At 51.1% G+C, this 17,120-nt stretch overlaps 6 protein-coding genes across 6 annotated transcripts; 3 read left to right on the top strand and 3 right to left on the bottom strand.

Moving 5' to 3' along the window:
- The first annotated feature begins 197 nt into the window (after positions 1-197).
- Positions 198-3,907, top strand: ASPVEDRAFT_37640 (sulfite reductase subunit alpha). The gene has a single exon (XM_040811530.1). The coding sequence runs from the start codon at positions 325-327 to the stop codon at positions 3,463-3,465; it is 3,141 nt and encodes a 1,046-aa protein (XP_040663961.1). The 5' UTR covers positions 198-324; the 3' UTR covers positions 3,466-3,907.
- Positions 3,900-5,189, bottom strand: ASPVEDRAFT_25098 (tRNA methyltransferase TRM7; the record flags this gene model as incomplete). The annotated part of the gene is made up of 1 exon (XM_040809734.1): positions 3,900-5,189. The coding sequence occupies one exon, from the start codon at positions 5,187-5,189 to the stop codon at positions 3,900-3,902; it is 1,290 nt and encodes a 429-aa protein (XP_040663960.1).
- A 233-nt stretch (positions 5,190-5,422) lies between these two features.
- On the top strand, positions 5,423-7,844 carry mak5 (ATP-dependent RNA helicase MAK5; the record flags this gene model as incomplete). Its single annotated transcript, XM_040806057.1, has 3 exons — positions 5,423-5,674; positions 5,742-6,938; positions 6,990-7,844. The coding sequence occupies 3 exons, from the start codon at positions 5,423-5,425 to the stop codon at positions 7,842-7,844; spliced, it is 2,304 nt and encodes a 767-aa protein (XP_040663959.1).
- A 34-nt stretch (positions 7,845-7,878) lies between these two features.
- Positions 7,879-8,228, bottom strand: ASPVEDRAFT_448984 (uncharacterized protein). The gene has a single exon (XM_040813161.1). The coding sequence runs from the start codon at positions 8,193-8,195 to the stop codon at positions 7,980-7,982; it is 216 nt and encodes a 71-aa protein (XP_040663958.1). The 5' UTR covers positions 8,196-8,228; the 3' UTR covers positions 7,879-7,979.
- A 577-nt stretch (positions 8,229-8,805) lies between these two features.
- Positions 8,806-9,871, top strand: ASPVEDRAFT_25096 (PaaI family thioesterase; the record flags this gene model as incomplete). The annotated part of the gene is made up of 2 exons (XM_040809733.1): positions 8,806-9,579; positions 9,809-9,871. The coding sequence occupies 2 exons, from the start codon at positions 8,806-8,808 to the stop codon at positions 9,869-9,871; spliced, it is 837 nt and encodes a 278-aa protein (XP_040663957.1).
- A 204-nt stretch (positions 9,872-10,075) lies between these two features.
- ASPVEDRAFT_79856 (HECT-type E3 ubiquitin transferase UFD4) lies at positions 10,076-15,969 on the bottom strand (the record flags this gene model as incomplete). The annotated part of the gene is made up of 7 exons (XM_040816775.1): positions 10,076-10,272; positions 10,331-10,480; positions 10,537-12,969; positions 13,037-14,699; positions 14,807-15,456; positions 15,528-15,622; positions 15,683-15,969. 7 exons carry the CDS (start codon positions 15,967-15,969, stop codon positions 10,076-10,078), a joined length of 5,475 nt encoding a protein of 1,824 aa, XP_040663956.1.
- Positions 15,970-17,120: the final 1,151 nt, after the last annotated feature.

The raw sequence follows: 17,120 nt of genomic DNA, 5'->3' as shown, positions 1-17,120 counted from the left end.
GGACGACTTATGCCTGAGGCGGCAAATCAGAAAAATTGGAGAACCCGATTACTAATGCGGGGAAGAAATGTCGTCGGCCGAAAGCGGAGTGATTCTGCCAGGGTTTGCCGCCCTTATTTTGTCAGATAAGAAATTGCGTGATCGCCACTAGGCTGCTTTGGGTATAAACCCCTGGCATTTTTCCTGGGGGACTATAGAACATCCGCCTCCTCCCAGGCGCACTTTTTCTCTCTTTCTTCCCATTGCTTTTTGTCTTTTGTCTTTTGTTCCTGTTGTTGGGATAGTAGATATTTCTGTCTGGTATCTGGACAGCAAATTTTCACCATGGGCTCATCTTCACCAGCCCTCTCGGCCATCGGTGGTCCTACATATGTGACCGCTCAGACCCTAATTCAGCAGGTCGCCTACGCTCTCAGCGACAAGATTTTTTCCTACTCCCCGGAGTCTTTTGAGTTGGATATTGCTCTTCGTGAATGGGCTGCGAAGCAAGAAGTAAATGCCAATGGCGACTCTCCGGCTGTCCAGACCATGGAGACTCGCCAGGGTGCCGGAAACATCGCCCTCGGATACCTTTTCTCCCAAGATTTCGACCTGAAGAAGCGCCATGTCCCTCAGGGCATTGTTGCCTCTTCCGCTACTCTGCCGTACATGCGTGCCGCCCTGGAACAGCTTTCCCTCCTATACTCTGTCGCTAGCCCCGTTGCCGCCCATGTCGCCGCTGTTGACTATGCAGGAGAGGATGGACTAGTTTCTGATTATGCTTCTGCTCTCTCTCTTGCTGAGGAGCTCGGGCTTGGCCTTGTCTCGAGCGCTTCTGTCCATGAGTCTCAGCACATGGCTCTCCTCACCACATTGCTTGCGAATGTCTTGCCCTCCATCCACATCTACGACGGTGTCCGTGTTGGACGTGACAACACCCGTGTCATCGATACCCTTAGCCAGGCCGGTCTTGCAAGCACCTACGAGACTGTTCGCAAAACTTTGGAAGACCAGCGTAGCCGCCACCTCGATGACCAGGGCAAATTGCTCGAATTGATCCAGTCATTGAACGGTGAGCTTGGCACAGATTATGGTGCTTTTGAGTACCACGGTCACGCTGAACCCACATCTGTCCTGGTTGCTTTCGGTACTATAGAGGCCTCACTTACTGCGCAAGTTGCTCGCTCTTTGGCTAAGGATGGCGTACACGTTGGTGTGGTTAACGTTCGTGTGTATCGCCCGTTTGTCGAGGAGGAGTTCTTGAAGGTCCTGCCCAAGTCCGTGAAGACAGTTGGTGTTCTCGGACAGGTTGTCAATGAGCAGGCTGTGCAAGAACAGGGAATTCGTTCTACCCTTTACGAGGATGTCCTGGCTGCCCTGACATTCGCCACTGACCGGGAACAAGCGCCCACCTGCGTTGACATCAAGTATGCCCGCTCTCAACGCTGGGATTTAATCAGTATCGCTGCGTCCTTCCAACTCGTCTCAGAGAAGCCCATCGTTCAAACTGATAGCTCTGTCGAACCTCTCCAGCTCTTGGACCCTGCTACGGTGCAAGAATTTACCTTCTGGGACGTCGACACTTCCGCATCTAAGGATGCTGCAACCCTTCTGTCAGAAGCGCTGGCTGCTGATTCAACAACTAATGTCACCACCAGCCAGACGTTTGACAACCTGATCCAGGGTGGAGTTTTCCGGGTTGACATTCGCAAGAGCTCGAAGACTTTGGATGCTCCTTATGCTGTCAATGCGGCTGACACTGCTTATGTTGGAGACGTCAAGTTGCTGGGAGAAATAGATGTTCTTGCTTCACTCAAGAACAATGGAAAGCTTATCCTGAACGTTGGTGGTATCAAGGATGACGACCTGGAGAAGAAGTTGCCTTCGGCATTTAAGCAGGCCGTCGCCGAGCGCGGAATTGCCCTTCACTTTTTCGATTTGTCCGCCGTGGAAGAATCTGCCCTCGAGCCCCTTGTTGCTCAGCAGGTTGCTTTCCTACGCGTGGCTCTTCCCGACCTCGAGGAGTCTGGTGTTAAGAAGCTTGCTGCCATCTCCGGCGCTGGCGAGTCATTGGAGAAGGCTGGCAAGGAACTTGAAAAGGTTCTTCGCCAGGCTGAGATTCCTGAGGCCTGGAAAAATCCTGAGGAGGGTGCTGAGGCCCCTAAGCTCGTTAAGGATTTGAATGCCAACAGCTTCGCGCCATTCGACAAGGAGGATACCGAGCCTGCTACTTTCCTTCAGGACTGGCAGACTGTTGCTAAGGGTCTGGCATTCAAGGAAGCCTATGGTGCTCAGAGGTCTCTTCGTCCCGACCTGCCTACTAAGACGTTCACTGTTCATGTCCAGGAGAACAGGCGTTTGACCCCCGTCACCTACGATCGTAACATCTTCCACATCGAGTTCGATTTGGGTGACTCAGGTCTCACCTACGACATCGGTGAGGCTCTGGGCGTGCACTGTGAGAATGATCCTCAGGAAATTGTGGAGTTCATCGAATTCTACGGCTTGAACGCCGATGATATCGTTGAAGTCCCAAGCCGCGAGGACCCTGCCGTGTTAGAGAATCGCACTGTATACCAGGCTCTTATGCAGAACGTTGACATCTTCGGTCGCCCCCCTAAGCGCTTCTACGAGGCTCTCGCCGAGTTCGCCACCGACGAGAAGGAAAAGACAGACCTTCTCACTCTTGGTGGTCCCGATGGTGCCGTGGAATTCAAGCGCCGTGCTGAGGTCGACACTGTCACCTACGCCGACATCCTGCTCGAGTACCCCTCCGCTCACCCCGACTTCCACGACCTCATCCGTATCGTCAGCCCCATGAAGCGTCGTGAGTACTCTATCGCTTCGTGCCAGAAGGTCACCCCCACAAGCGTGGCTCTCATGATCGTTGTTGTCAACTGGACCGATCCCCGTGGCCGTGACCGCTTCGGTATCTCCACCCGCTACCTGAGCCGCCTCCAACCCGGCACTCCGGTCACCGTTAGCGTCAAGTCCAGTGTCATGAAGCTGCCTCCAAAGTCCACGCAGCCGCTCATCATGGCTGGTCTCGGAACCGGTCTTGCCCCCTTCCGTGCCTTTGTGCAGCACCGTGCTCTTGAGAAGGCCCAGGGCAAGGAGATCGGTTCAGTCCTCTTGTACATGGGATCTCGTCACCAGCGCGAAGAATACTGCTACGGCGAGGAATGGGAAGCCTACCAGGAAGCTGGTGTGATCACTCTTCTTGGCCGTGCGTTCTCTCGTGACCAACCCCAGAAGATCTACATCCAGGACCGCATGCGCCAGACACTCCCCGAAATCATGGAAGCTTACATTCGCGAGGAAGGATCATTCTATCTGTGCGGTCCTACCTGGCCTGTCCCTGATGTCACCGCTGTTCTCGAGGAAGCTATTGCTGCCGAGGCCAAGAACAACGGCAAGAAGATTGAGACCCGTAAGGAGATTGAGAAGCTGAAGGATGAGGAGAGATACGTTCTCGAAGTCTACTAAAAAGCTAGAACTTAATTTCGTTCTCGTGTGCATGAGTGACGCTCTCTTTTGTCTACACCACTTGTTTCAGCGCTTTTTGATGTTCTGACATGACAACGACTACCTCTTGATAGACATTATATACCGTGCATATTCTGCGATTCTCTTGGTTACGTTATCTTATGCCTTATGAATGACCAAAATATCCGAGTCTCTTCCAAATAACCTACAAAAAGCTCGCCTTCGTAATCAAGTAGTGCCTAGCAGTGTCTAGTAGGAATTGGCCCTAACATCTTTTCTTCAAAACCTTATTTTTATCATCCACCCGGGTATCTATTTTATATATACCTGTGAAGCCCCATGAATCCCTCTAAAATGCGTATTCTATCATTTAATGAGACGTCAAGAAATAATGACCAGAATTCCAAACAGCAAAAGCAGGTATCGCAAACATTTCACGCTCGCCCCATAGTCCCCAATTTCGTCTTACCGTACGCACCACCCTTTTCCTTCCTTAGTTCTAGCGCTCGTCGGTATGGAGGGGCCATGGGCGGTTGAACGGGGTCCAAGTTAACATAGTCGGGTGGTAGTGTGTATGAAGCGTCAGAATCCCAGGCAGACAGGTCACCGCAGGCAATGAACGAGGGTATCCACCTATTCTCAGCGGCGAATTTTTCTGGATTATTGAAGAGAGGTTCAGGTGTGGTCGAGTCGCCTGAGTCCTCGTGTAGCAGACGGGTTTGGGTGTTGCTATCTTTATCTTGAGGGGTTGATGTGACTGTTTTCACAGTTTTGGCTGTGCCCTGCTCCTCCGGTACCTCTGCGGCGATGTTACCGTCTTGTGATACCGCCTGCGGGATAGCTGCACCACCAAATAGAGGGGCTTTCAGAGAGTCTACGCCCAGAGAACTGTCGTGGATAGCTGGTGGGATAAATCCCTCGCAAACGATAAATGCCTCGAGACTGCTCGCACGACTACTCCTTGGCTTGGCAACGCTCACTCTTTCGAAGACTGTGCGGAGCTGGGAATAGAGAAGGTCCACATCACGCTCACGGAAGATTTTCGCAACAAACTTGCCGCCTGGGCGGAGGACGCCCAAGGCCAAATTCAGTGCAGAGAAGAGAAGCTGGGATTGAATATAGATGTCTAAATCGTGGAGACCTGTCACGTCCGGGGCACCATCCGAGATGACAAGGTCGACTGGGTGTGGTTGGCGGATAGCGTGAGGTGTAGAGGATGTCGTCGAGACATAATCTTCAGGGTCTAATGCCCGTAGTAGAAGAGGAATTGTGGAGGGATGCGTGATGTCGGCTTGTAGGGTTGTGATGCCTTGGAGAGGTGCCATGGGTTGAAGGTCAATGGAGACAATCTTGACATTCTCCCGTGGCTTCAAGGCAGTTGGGTCGGCCTCGTCTGTAGTGTTCTGTGCAGTCTCTTGGCTGCCCTTCTCGTCTGCATTGCCGTTGACTTTGGCTAATGCTGCTTGTTCCTTGCGCCTTTTCTCAACCCACGAGCGGCGTCCGAAACTCTCGCCCTTAATCAACACCCGGCTAAGTACTTGACTCCAGCTACCGGGGGCGGCGCAAAGATCAACGACTCTGGTCACTTTCTCGGGATTCTCATGCTCGAATAGATCAAATTGCTCGTCGATCTGGATCAATTTGAAGGCGGACCGTGCACGCCAGTTCTGTTCCTTGGCCAGGCGGTAGTAAGCATCGCGCTTGTCTTTCGAAGACTTTCCCATATTCGTTTGTGCTATCCTAATGCGCGACGAGGAAGTGAATAATGTAATCCCAATGGAGGGACGGTTTGCGATTTCTTTTGGTGCGTGGGGCTGCGATAAGATTTGACTCGGAACAGAAGGCGGTGCATAATTTCTGCCGCTTTTTTTCTTTCCCAAAAATCGAACTCTTCGGAAAAGACAACATTCTGCGACAAATAGCTCTATCATAAATCCGTGCTGATTCTTAATCCATCATGGGCCAGAAGCGCCAGAGAGAGCAAAAGGGTCCGAATTCACAGTTCAAAAAGCAAAAGAGGACCGCCAAGCCCAACGGCACGACGGAGAAAGAGCTGCAGCCGGAGGTTGCTGTCGGAATCGACGAGCTCAATTGGAAAGAGGTTGCGCTGCCTGATCGGCTCGATAGCTTCGAGGGATTTTTTGGGTTGGAAGAGATTGAGGGGGTGGATGTTGTCAAACCCCAAGGGAAAGGAGAGCTGCGATTCAAGGTACGATATTGAGATCCAATACCAACCAAACCATGACTGATGGTATTAGGCCGCAAAACCTGGAAAGTCTATTCTGAAGAAGTCTGAACCGAAGGCGGATGATACCAAGTTCGATGACGAATGGAGTGGGTTTAGTGACGGGGAACCTGCGGACCAGAACGGTGGCTCCGAAGCGAAGCAGGCATCCAAGCCAACGAAAGTGAACGAGAAGCAACCCGAGGCGACAAAAAAGAAGGATAAAAAGGAGACCAAAACCAAGGATTCTAAAAAGACACCCAAAGAACAGAAAGAGAAGGGAGGATCTAAGCCTGAAGACCGCAACATCAAACCGGGGCTTTCATTTGCTGCACTGGAAGACGAAGCAGATGATGACGGTGCTGATATTTCTGCGTGGGAGCCGCTAGGTCTCTCACCGGAGACACTTACCAGCTTATCGAAATTGAAGTTTAGCACCCCCACCGCAGTCCAAAAGTCGTGTATACCTTCAATTCTCGATGGACACGATGTTGTCGGCAAAGCATCTACAGGTTCAGGAAAGACCCTGGCGTTTGGTTTGCCCATCCTGGAACACTACCTTGAACAGGAGCGAAACCAAAAGAAGGATGACTCAGAAGAAGAAAAGAAGGAAAAGATCCCAATTGCTTTAATTCTCTCCCCTACTAGGGAGCTTGCGCATCAGCTGCAGAAGCATATATACAGCATCATTTCGAATGCCCCAGGAGCTAATGCTCGAACGGCACTTTTGACTGGTGGTCTCTCTGTACAGAAACAGCAGAGACTACTTGATACGGCTGACATTGTGATCGGTACCCCTGGTCGAGTTTGGGAAGTTCTTCGTACAGGGCAAGGCTTGATTCGAAGAATGCAAGGCATAAAATTCCTTGTCATTGACGAAGCTGATAGACTTCTGAGCGAAGGTCACTTTAAGGAAGTTGAGGACATTCTGGGTTCGCTTGACCGTGTTGAAGATGGAGACCCACCCGATGAAGAAGACAGTTTGTCCAGGGAGGAAGATGCTCACCCTAGCTCTCAAAGACAGACCTTGGTTTTCTCAGCTACCTTCCACCGCGACCTGCAGCAGAAGCTCGCGGGGAAAGCAAAATCGACCGGGGGAGATATAATGAGCAAAAAAGAATCCTTGGAATACCTTTTGCAGAAGCTCAATTTCAGGGAGGAGAAGCCTAAGTTTATCGATGCGAACCCTGTTTCGCAGATGGCTGAGGGTCTTAAGGAGGGCATTGTTGAATGTGCTGCAATGGAAAAGGTTGGTGATGCACCCATGGCCATCTCATGAGTTGTGCTAATTCGATTTTAGGATCTCTACCTATACACGCTGCTTTTATATCACCCTAAGCTCCGCACCCTAGTCTTCACAAACTCCATTTCTGCAGTTCGGCGGGTAACGCAGCTGCTTCAAAACCTACAGATACCAGCTTTAGCACTTCACTCGTCAATGGCTCAAAAGGCGCGTTTACGCTCTGTTGAGCGCTTCTCGTCACCAACGGCGGAACCTGGTACTGTACTCGTAGCAACTGATGTTGCGGCGCGTGGTCTCGATATTAAGGGCATTGACTTTGTTATCCACTACCACGCTCCACGTACCGCAGACGCATATGTCCACCGTTCTGGTCGTACAGCTCGAGCGGGCGCTTCAGGAAAGAGTGTTATCGTTTGTTCTCCCGAGGAGATGGTAGGCGTGGTTCGCCTGGCTGCCAAAGTGCACGCTAATATGGCAAATGGGAAACGAATGCCCCTCGAGTCTCTCGAACTCGACCGCCGGATCGTCTCGCGAATTCGCCAGCGGGTGGTTCTCGCGGCTCGAATCACAGATTCCAATATAGCTAAGGAGAAGATCACGTCCGAGGATAACTGGCTTCGGAACGCTGCCGAAGATCTTGGGGTGGAATACGATAGTGACGAATTCGACCAAGCTCAAGGCTGGGGTCGCGGACGTGGTCGCGGACGGCAGGAGCGAGATAGGCAAGTTGGCAGCACTTCCAAGGCTGAGCTAGCGGGGATTCGTGCCGAGTTAAAGGATCTCCTATCCCAGCGGATAAACCTTGGTGTGAGCGAGAAATACATCACGTCGGGACGTGTCGACATCGAGGCTCTACTACGCGGGGAAAATAGCGACAACTTCCTAGGCCAAGTTGACCCTCTCGGGTTCTAGATTTTGTACAACTCTTACGATACCACTTAGCGTATTCAATAATGTCGGTGTTATTTCACTATCTGATAACGTACATAATCATGACCCCTTATAGCGTAACCGTATCGACACTTGGTAGTTCCCTACCCTGACGGCTTAAAATCGATCGATATCGAACAAAAACTGACAGTGAATCATCTTATGCACCGCAGGCCTCAGCATATATGTCTTTCGACGGTAGCCAAATTTTATCAAAACTGCCACTTGATATAAATATGTGTTATAGCCGACAATGCATTTGACGAGGTACGTATAGATGGTGCCGTGAATCCCGACGGGAAATGATCTGCTGTCGGGATCGGACTTCGGCATGCCGACAGATCATCGCAAATTCGACTGACGTTCGCACGGCGCCGTTCAACCTGCAGCCTGCTGGGGCTCGTGCGTTTGATCTACGCCCAAATGTAAAGTTAAATATATTCTCGATGCAATTATAACGTTATAGAGGCTATGACACACATTCGGGCATCGAAACCTCATTTACCAGTATGTGCAGAGCCTACGGTAGCGTGGCTGAACTGTACAGCCTACATGGATAACCAGTCTTACAAAATGGCATAGAGTAGGACTGTTAGCTCTTACCTAATCCCAGCCAGTCCTGCCCCGGTCTGGACAAGCCGATTTCGTCATTCAACCCGAGTTCCTGGCGACACCGACAGCAAGAATGGTGCTGGTGTTGAGCTCCACTTGGTGCCGATTCTCGGGATGAGAATCGGAACTTTTTTTCCTTGCCCTTTCTAGTGTTGTCCTCGCACCGGATTTGAAAGCTTTTTGAGAGTCTTGCCATTGAAAGAGCTAAAAGGCCTCTCTGTCCCTAGGCCCAGGCCGTCTTGATACATTTAATTGCGGAAACGTTTTCCAGGCGTACTATACAACGACGTATAACTCTCTCGCTTCATGCTATATAAGACACCACCCAAAAATGTCTTCTATCCCACGCTCTCTATCTCGCCTATTGCGCAAACAAACACCAGCGACAGCAGCGCAGGTCTCCAGAATTACAACTGTCCCAATCCGCAGTGCACAAACCCAAGCCGCCCCATCAGCGCTCAAGAGCACACCACCACCATTCCAACATGCCCACCAACAGCCCCCATCCACATCCACACCTACTTCCAAAAGCCGCGACGCTAACGACGACATAATCGCCAACCACCCAATCCTGCACACCCTGCGCCAGGACCGCAGCCTAAAAGAAACCCGCCCCCACCTCTCAATGCCACCTACCCTGCGCCCGTCGCACTTCGTTGCAGGCACACTAGCCGGCGAGGGAAAGCTCACTAGTGCACCTTATATGTTCCTATCCCAACACTCCAAGCGTGACAAAAATGTCAATGCGGAACCGCGCCAGAGCCGTGGCGTGACGGTCTTCCACACAGGCAGGCATATGTGTGGACATCCGGGGTACGTGCACGGCGGGTTCCTATCCGTGATGTTCGACGAGGTATTTGCGCACACCGTTGCGCAGTCATTTCGGAGTGGGACGGGGATGACGGCGAATCTCAACGTGGATTTCCGGAAGCCGGCCCTACCGGGGCGTGTGTATGTGCTGCGGGCTGAGACGGTCAAAGTAGAGGGGAGGAAGGCGTGGGTTGAAGGGACGATGACGATGATGCCGGCAGGTTCGGGGGGCGAGGAGGAGGCTGTGCTTGTTGCGGAGGCTAGAGCGTTGTTTATCGAGCCGAAGTTTGCTGAGGTATGTCCATGTTGATTGTCGTACGATTCCCTTTTTGGTTGTTGATGATACTGATTCTGGATGTTAGTCAATGGTGCCGGTGTATCGGAACTAGGGCTTACCGTTTGATATTTTGCGTGCGGATAGAGCATAGAAAATAGACCATAGACCATAGACCTTACTTAATAACATAGATACGACTTACCAATACATGTTGAATCACTGTCATTTCTATCTAAGATACTATTAGAGATTCCCCTATTTTAGGCTCCTTCTCAAGCCGAAGACACAGCTGGTCGTCGAAAAAGAATGAATAGACAAGGCACCCGAATGCAAAAAACTCGCCAAAGTAAACAAATTTACCCATGCTCTCGTGAATACTTCCCTCGGTTCCGAGGGAAAAAAAAGTTTAAATATAACACTCATCGCTGTTCGTTCCGTGGTATTCCATTTTCCATCACGTCGCTTTATTTTGACTTCAAATTGCTTGTGTTTTTCTCCCTTTGCTGTTCCTTGATCAGGAGAGATGGAACGCTCCTTGTCCTTCCTTGATAGCAACGGATAGTCTATCCCGGAGGACATCCAGAGTGCTATAGTCGGGGAGCTTCAGGTAATTTACACATGTCATAACGCTGGGTAGGTAGTCGTCAGGCGTGTATCCAGGTTCGCTTGGGCGGCAGACAACAGTGAATATTGGCGTAAGACTCTTAAAGCCTATGGTATATATAATTAGTAAATTTTCTTCGCAACTTGTAGGGAAGAAAACGCTTACCTCCAATAGGCAGCTTGGGGCTACCCGTGACGAACTGAAGGAAGTCTCGACGTTGCTGTGTAGTCAGTTCACTCATCGTCTGCAGTAGATTTCGGACGCTGCGGCTGTCCATGTTGAACCCGTGATCGGCTTTGATGGAGTCCATCAACGCTAGAAAAGTAGAGTTAGCAAGCTCGGTTTAATTGGTATCTGAATCGGCGACTTACTCTCAATTGACCAGTCCTCCTCAGCTCTTCCGAACAACATTACAAGTTCGCTCGGCGTGAATGTTTGCAGGGCAGAGTGAGGGAAGACTTGCGAAAACCCGTTTCTGAAAGCTTCTACCTGGGCTTGAACCCCGCTACCCAGGGTCATATCCACAACTTTATCGAGATAGATATCAACGTTTGACATTGTCACCGGGGTGTTAGAGCCGTCTTTTATGAGCTCAATAGCAGGATATCCCGGGAGCGTGAAATCCAGACTCAAGTCTTCGACCTGGACTCCATCTACTTCCACCTCCTCCAGAGCCTGGGCTTTCTTGTCTTTCGAAACGTTCTTCGATTCAATTTCCTTTTTGGAATTTGCGAAGCGTTTTAACAATAACAGAGACTTGGCGAGATCATTATCGACGGCCTTGACTGTGCCAAGCGAAGGGGCCACGGTGGAGGAGGTGTCGGCAATCCGAAAGAAGGCGGGATTGAACGAGATATCAATGATTCTGGAATCCAACATTGATCGAGCGACAAATTTTCCCAGCGTTTTAAACAGCTGGAGTTGCTTCTTCCCGAATTCTGACGAGAGTTGTTCTTCGCTTAGTGGAGCAGGGAACAAACCACGGCTGCCAAATGCATATTCTCCAGCGTCACCGCAATCGTTCTCTCGCCACATCTTTAACTTCTTTTTGGAGAACTCCTTGGAAACTGTTGAGTAAAACTCGAGGGTTGGCCCTAAACCGGTGCCAACCTCTTCGAAATATTCAACCTCAAGCACACTAGGAGATGACCCGTAGAGTTCCATAACTTTCATGGCCGATTCCAGAATGCGGCTTCTTGATATACGTACTTTCTGTCGCTGCAGGCGGCCTAGCATTGGCCGATCATCGCGTCGATGATCGTGACGACCGTCGTCCCCGGGCTGTGAATTATTCCACCGCATCATTGCTCGTGAATATCCAAACGCAGTAGACTGGAGGAATAAGTGGCGCGTTTCAAATGGGAATAAAAAGGCGAAGGAGCGCGCAAGGTCTTCACTCCAGTCAGGAAGGCAGCTACTCGCAACAATCAATGGTTCTTCTAGTTGCCGATTGAGCTTGGCTGTAAGCTTAGTGTTGATAAACTGAGCCAAAGATTCGGGCTTGACGGCAATGAGATCTTTGGTCTCCGCAAGAATGTCATCGAGCGTTGTATTCATCCCATGCAAAACACGCAAAAGACTCAATATCGAAGCAGTGGTCGGGTCCTCGCTTAGAGAAGATGGTATTCCGGTACTGTTGTTCTGTGAACTGGAGTTGGAGGCATTGGACGTAAGTGTGGAGGACTCTGCCGGTGGCGGGCCTGGTACTCGTCTAAAAGTGACCGTGTGGATCGCAGACCACACGTTCCTTCCGTTTGGATCGAGGTGGCGACGGTTATGATGAACAGAGCGATAAATAGTAGTATCGCTGGAGACGGGCTGGCCATCAATACTGAACTGGATATGCCAGTCGGACGGGGGAGAAGCCATGGCCGCAGCATACGAGAACGGGCGACCAGACATCGCCAGCGAGCCATTACCTGCTGAGCTTAATGCAGAGCGAGGCCCAGATGATGACTTGGACACTGGTGTTGACTGGGATGGGGTGGATACACGTGTACCGTCTTCCTTGCGCGCAGTAACCTTTCCTGAAGACGCTATCTCCATGTTAACAGCCGAAGGGTCATGAACGTTCTCATCAGACATGTCATCGTCAAGATCGTCTACAATGGCGTTCAGCTCCTCGTCATCTCCATCGTCATCGTCGTCGTTTTCATCTTCGCTCAAATGGTGCTCATCGGCACATTCTAGTGGCTCATCGTCGTGGTCATCGCCCGTATCCACGGGTGGACCAGACCGCCTAGCTCTCGAGCGTGTCTCCGGACTGCTGGACGAGTTCTCTTTTGCAGTAGCCCTCGGGTCTGCGTTGGCAGATCTGTTGCTCCCGGAGGGTCGCGGAAGCTCACTACCGTTGGATCCGTTGTTTTCGGCTAGCTGATCTCGAAGGCGAGCTGCATTTGCGATTTGGGACAAGATGGTGTCCCGGCTGCGAGATGCCTTTGGACGATCCGACAAACTGATTCTAGGATGGAGAAAGTCGTCAAGGGCTTTAAAAGTCGCAATTGCGTGGATGGAAACCATGATATTCCTATAGGAGCGTGGAATATCGGAGTCCTCGTCAGCAACCAACTTGAGTCGAAGCTGTTTGCCGAGCATGTATGCCGCATTGCTTCGTGTGTTTTCCAGCGAATTATGACCAACGGTCATAACCTCGAAATGCTCTGTGCGACTAAGAAGATCTTGAAGTTTATTTATCAAGACGCCGAAGGGAGTCGTCGCTGTACTTTGACTCTGCGCTCTCTCTGAAATAGTACAGCCCATGAACGCCTGGAGGAAGGCGCTGCGGGCCTCACGCATGGATGTACCTATATCGTGAAGAAAGAAAAGTCAATCAGCGACAGCTTTGGGTTTTCGGGTGATAAGAATACTCACATTTTGAGTCGTCGAAAATATTGAGTAGAGCACTGATAATCCCGGAGTTAAGGAGCTCGGAGCTAGTGATACTTTCCAATGCATCTCCTTCAAAATAAGTTGCTAGTTTGCGGAAGAGAGCAAGCCCTTCATGGCTTTGATCTCCAAGACCTGCATAACAAGTCTCTATTTCTGTAGCAAGCTCCTGAAGCTCGTTCAAAGTCTCTAAAGCCTTTTCTCGCATTCCTCCACCTTGGTTAGTTTCATAAAGCTCCATGAAAGCGCGCGCATCCCGGACGACCAAATCATTCATTGCATTCTCCATCCTCGATGAGAATCCTGGGCCAGTGGAGGAAGAACTCTCAGAGTCCGACATATCCTCATTATCTTCATCCTCTTCATCCTCGTTATCCTCAGAATCGTCGGCACGATCATCATGGCTAACGCCACCACCATCTTCCTGGCTGTCGCCATCTTCCGCGTCCGTTTCGTCACCGTCGACGGGGCGTACGTTCGACTCTATACCTTGACGTGAATCCTCCGAAGTATCCATAACAGAAGCAGCAGGCGAATCCCGAGGTGGCTTTCCTTGCTTTTCGGTCGATAAAGTCTCTTTGGCAAGCCTCACGATCTCCGAAATGACACCTTCACGATGGAACTGATGTTGATACACGTGTTCCAGCCTTTGAAAGAGGAGTTCTGCGCAGCGAAGTGCTGATGAAACTAGAGATGGATGATCTTTCTGGGACAGTATAGCAGCCAGGAACGAAGCGTAGTGCACAGAGCGAAGAGCTTCCTCGATTAGTGCGGGATCGAGGTTCTGTAACATCTTGAGTTGCGCGATGAGAACTTTTTGCCGAACCTCTAAGTTGACTGTGCTTGAATATGCATCGGTAAGTGTTGGTAACAGGATCAAGGCAAATCGTCTCAGCTCCGCTTTGCAGCTCATTAATAGAGATCGTCGTTTCTCGGGTGATCCTTTTGGTGGAGATGACTTGAAACCAGACATCGCATCAATTTCGGGATAGGGCATCAAATCATCCCCATGAGATTCCGAACGGTTGGAAACACTGGGTAAAAGCTCGCAGATCACATTAAGAGTCTCGGAAACCTGCTCCTTGGGCCGGTGAATTAAAGCTTGCATTACAAGGACGCTGTCCATTTTGACGGCTTGATCTTCGAGGTTCTCTGGTGGCGAGACACCAGTCAGTATCTGATAGAGGGTGTCGACCACATCTGTCTTAAGCAACTCCACCGACAATCGTGGGCTTGCCTTAGATGTAAGCGCTAGGACTCGGAGGAATTGAGTATGGATATGTGGTCCGATAAGGTTTGTGGTGCCTGGCAGAAGCAAACGCAGAACAGCCTTCAGCATGTCAGGGCTGATCAACTCCTCAAGCTTCTCTGGCTTGTGTTTGAAGCTTTCCACTATTCGGGACACACAGAGACAGCCCTGCTCAACTACCTTGGGGTCGTTGCTAGAGAGAACGTTTAGGAGAATGGGCATGACATCTCGGACGACTGGAAACGAGTCGTGAGGTAAATTCCGGCAACAGTTGGCAGCCGTTGTAACTGCAGTACGCTGGGTACTCGTCGGGAAGAAGTCAAGATAGGTTAAGCATGCCGTTAGGCCCCCTTCTCGCACTATAGATGCTGGAAAGTCCACTGAAACCTTTGCTAGCGTCTATGATTCAGTTAGCATGAGTGCCAAAAACATCTTGAAAGAACCATAATGGATATGGTATACATGATGCCAGAAGCTGCAGGAACAAGGAAGGCGGGTTGGCTTACACTGAGTGCCTGCTCAGCCAGGTCGATGAATTGGATGTCCAGTAACTTCTGACACAGAATCGGCACGGCGCCCCCATAAACCACGTTGGCCACCGATCCTCGTAATGCCTCCATCAAGTAGGCCAAGCAACGGCAAGCAACCAACATAATTTCTGGATGCTCTTCCCCGAATTCATTAGGTTGCATGAGAGTCACCAACTCTTTTACGTAAGGGTCGGGAGAAAACTGGCCAGATAAATTGTCCTCGTTCGATATCAGTAATAATTCCGAGAGTTCCTGAAGAGCGATCAATTGAACGGATGGGTCTTCCTTCATTCTGAGATTCTGGAGAATATCCCGCAGGCGACTAGACATGCCTGTCATCATGCCAGTAAGTGCACGAAGCGTGTTTTGAAGTCCAAGAGAGCCCCGTGATCCAAACATGCCGTTATGAAAGATGTCTCCATCATCTTCCTCATCTTCCTCGCCATCTGGACCAGAAGGATTTGTACCATCATTACTATCGCTTGGTGGCGAAGGCTCGTGCTCTTCGCTCCTCTCTCGCCTTTCTAAATCATCATCCGCTTCTTTCATAATGACATCGGGCCGATTTCTTGAGGACCGCTTTTTCTGTCGATTGGGAGGAGGTGACTGGGTAGCTAGAGAGCGTTCTGCATTGTCCAGAGATTTAGTTCCTAAAAATTCCTAGAGCGGAAGAATGGGATATTTAGTGATGCCTTACCTTGGGACACTTTCCCATGCCGGCTCGACTTCCTCCTCTGTTGGGGGGGCGAGGCTGGCTTTTTCGAAGACTCCTCTGTGGGATGTGACGATGGACTGCGAGGGAAAATCAAGTTAGTGCACATTCTTTCTCGGTGTAGAAGAGGTTCAACGTACCCTGGGTGGGACATGGCCGGGCGGTTTCGTGTACCACGACGAGAGGCTGCAGGGAGATTCGTCGCTCGAGGTGAAGTTACACGCCGTTGTCGCTTGGATTTTCGATGGGGGGATTGAGGATTTGGCCGCTCCGAGGAGTCCGGTGATCGATCGCGGCGTGCGGGGGCTTTACGCTTTCGAGATGGAGCCGAGCCAGCGGCGGGGGATGAGGAAGAGGGACCGGATTCGACGGACGGAGGAGAATCTGCGGCTAGTCTCGCGGCCGAGCGAGTAATTCTGGAGGACATGAGAACCCAAACTTGCAAAGGACAATGGACGAATACGGCAAATTCAGCAGCGAGGGGACTCAAGTTATAACCGTGGGGAGATAATGTTGGGGGAGGGAGGTGCCGGGGATCAGCCACGAAGAGTAAGGGAGTGGTCAATGAATGTCGATATCAGCGATAGTCAAGGGCTCGGCGACTGACTCCCAAATACCAAAGCACATGGAAGCTCAATGACTATTTGCCGAACCTTTGCCAGCGGAATATTGAGCCTGGGGCACCAGTAGCGGGCAGAGAATAACGAGGCAGGGTATTCCGAAGGGCTGGGGCGCCAACGTGGGGTAGGAATATGAGAGGGAATTTGGTAAGTACCTGGCGGCAGTTGCGGAGGCACCAGCAGACGAAGGCAGTGCGCGAGAGTCCTCAAGAGGGTCCTGGCGGTGAATGTCGGGCCTTTGCCTGGCCATATGTTAATTGCTACCGAGAGCAGGGCAGGAAGGGCTCGCTCGTCATCCAGCGCCGATCAACCCGCCATCCGTTACTCTATGGAGGGCAACTCGGGGGAGCTGGTCGAAAGCGAGGCCGCTTCGGTCGTTCGCTTCGGGGGACAGGAGGGGCGGCTGATTGGGGTTGAGCGAATCGGGAGGAAATGAAGTACTAGTAGTAACAAACTGTAACAATAGAGATAATCAAAGGAGGGTCAAGCAGATGAATGCAGATGACAAAGTGACGAGATGTAGCTGGGAAGAAGCAGCTGCTGCGTCGAGAAGAGATGGAGGAGAGATGGAAGCGATGGCCCGTCAGTTGGCCTCGTTGACGTGGTTGGCTGCTCGGGCGGTGGTGACGGTGACGGCGACTGGCGACTGGCGCCCCGACTGGCGGCTGCCCGTGACTGACCACTGACCGACTCGTCGTTCACTACCTGTCACCCTCACCACTGGGTCCGGAGCGCAACACGCCTCCAAGGTGCAACCACCACGCCCACTACAACTCCCCGCCCTGCTCAAGGTTCCTTAGCTCTATTTATTGGCACCTTAAAATTCATTTGAATGGATGGATTTTCCGTTGTTCTCTGCCATGAAGCAACGCTTGACCCCGAGCTCCTCTGGCGACCGCTCCAAAAATGTTTCAATATGTCTCGGGTGCGATGACGACTGTTTGATTTGTCTATTCAC

This window comes from Aspergillus versicolor, assembly GCF_001890125.1.
Source record: "Aspergillus versicolor CBS 583.65 unplaced genomic scaffold ASPVEscaffold_2, whole genome shotgun sequence".
Taxonomy (NCBI): domain Eukaryota; kingdom Fungi; phylum Ascomycota; class Eurotiomycetes; order Eurotiales; family Aspergillaceae; genus Aspergillus; species Aspergillus versicolor.
Note: the sequence above shows the minus strand (reverse complement) of the source record. Positions and strands in the feature narration are given on the sequence as shown.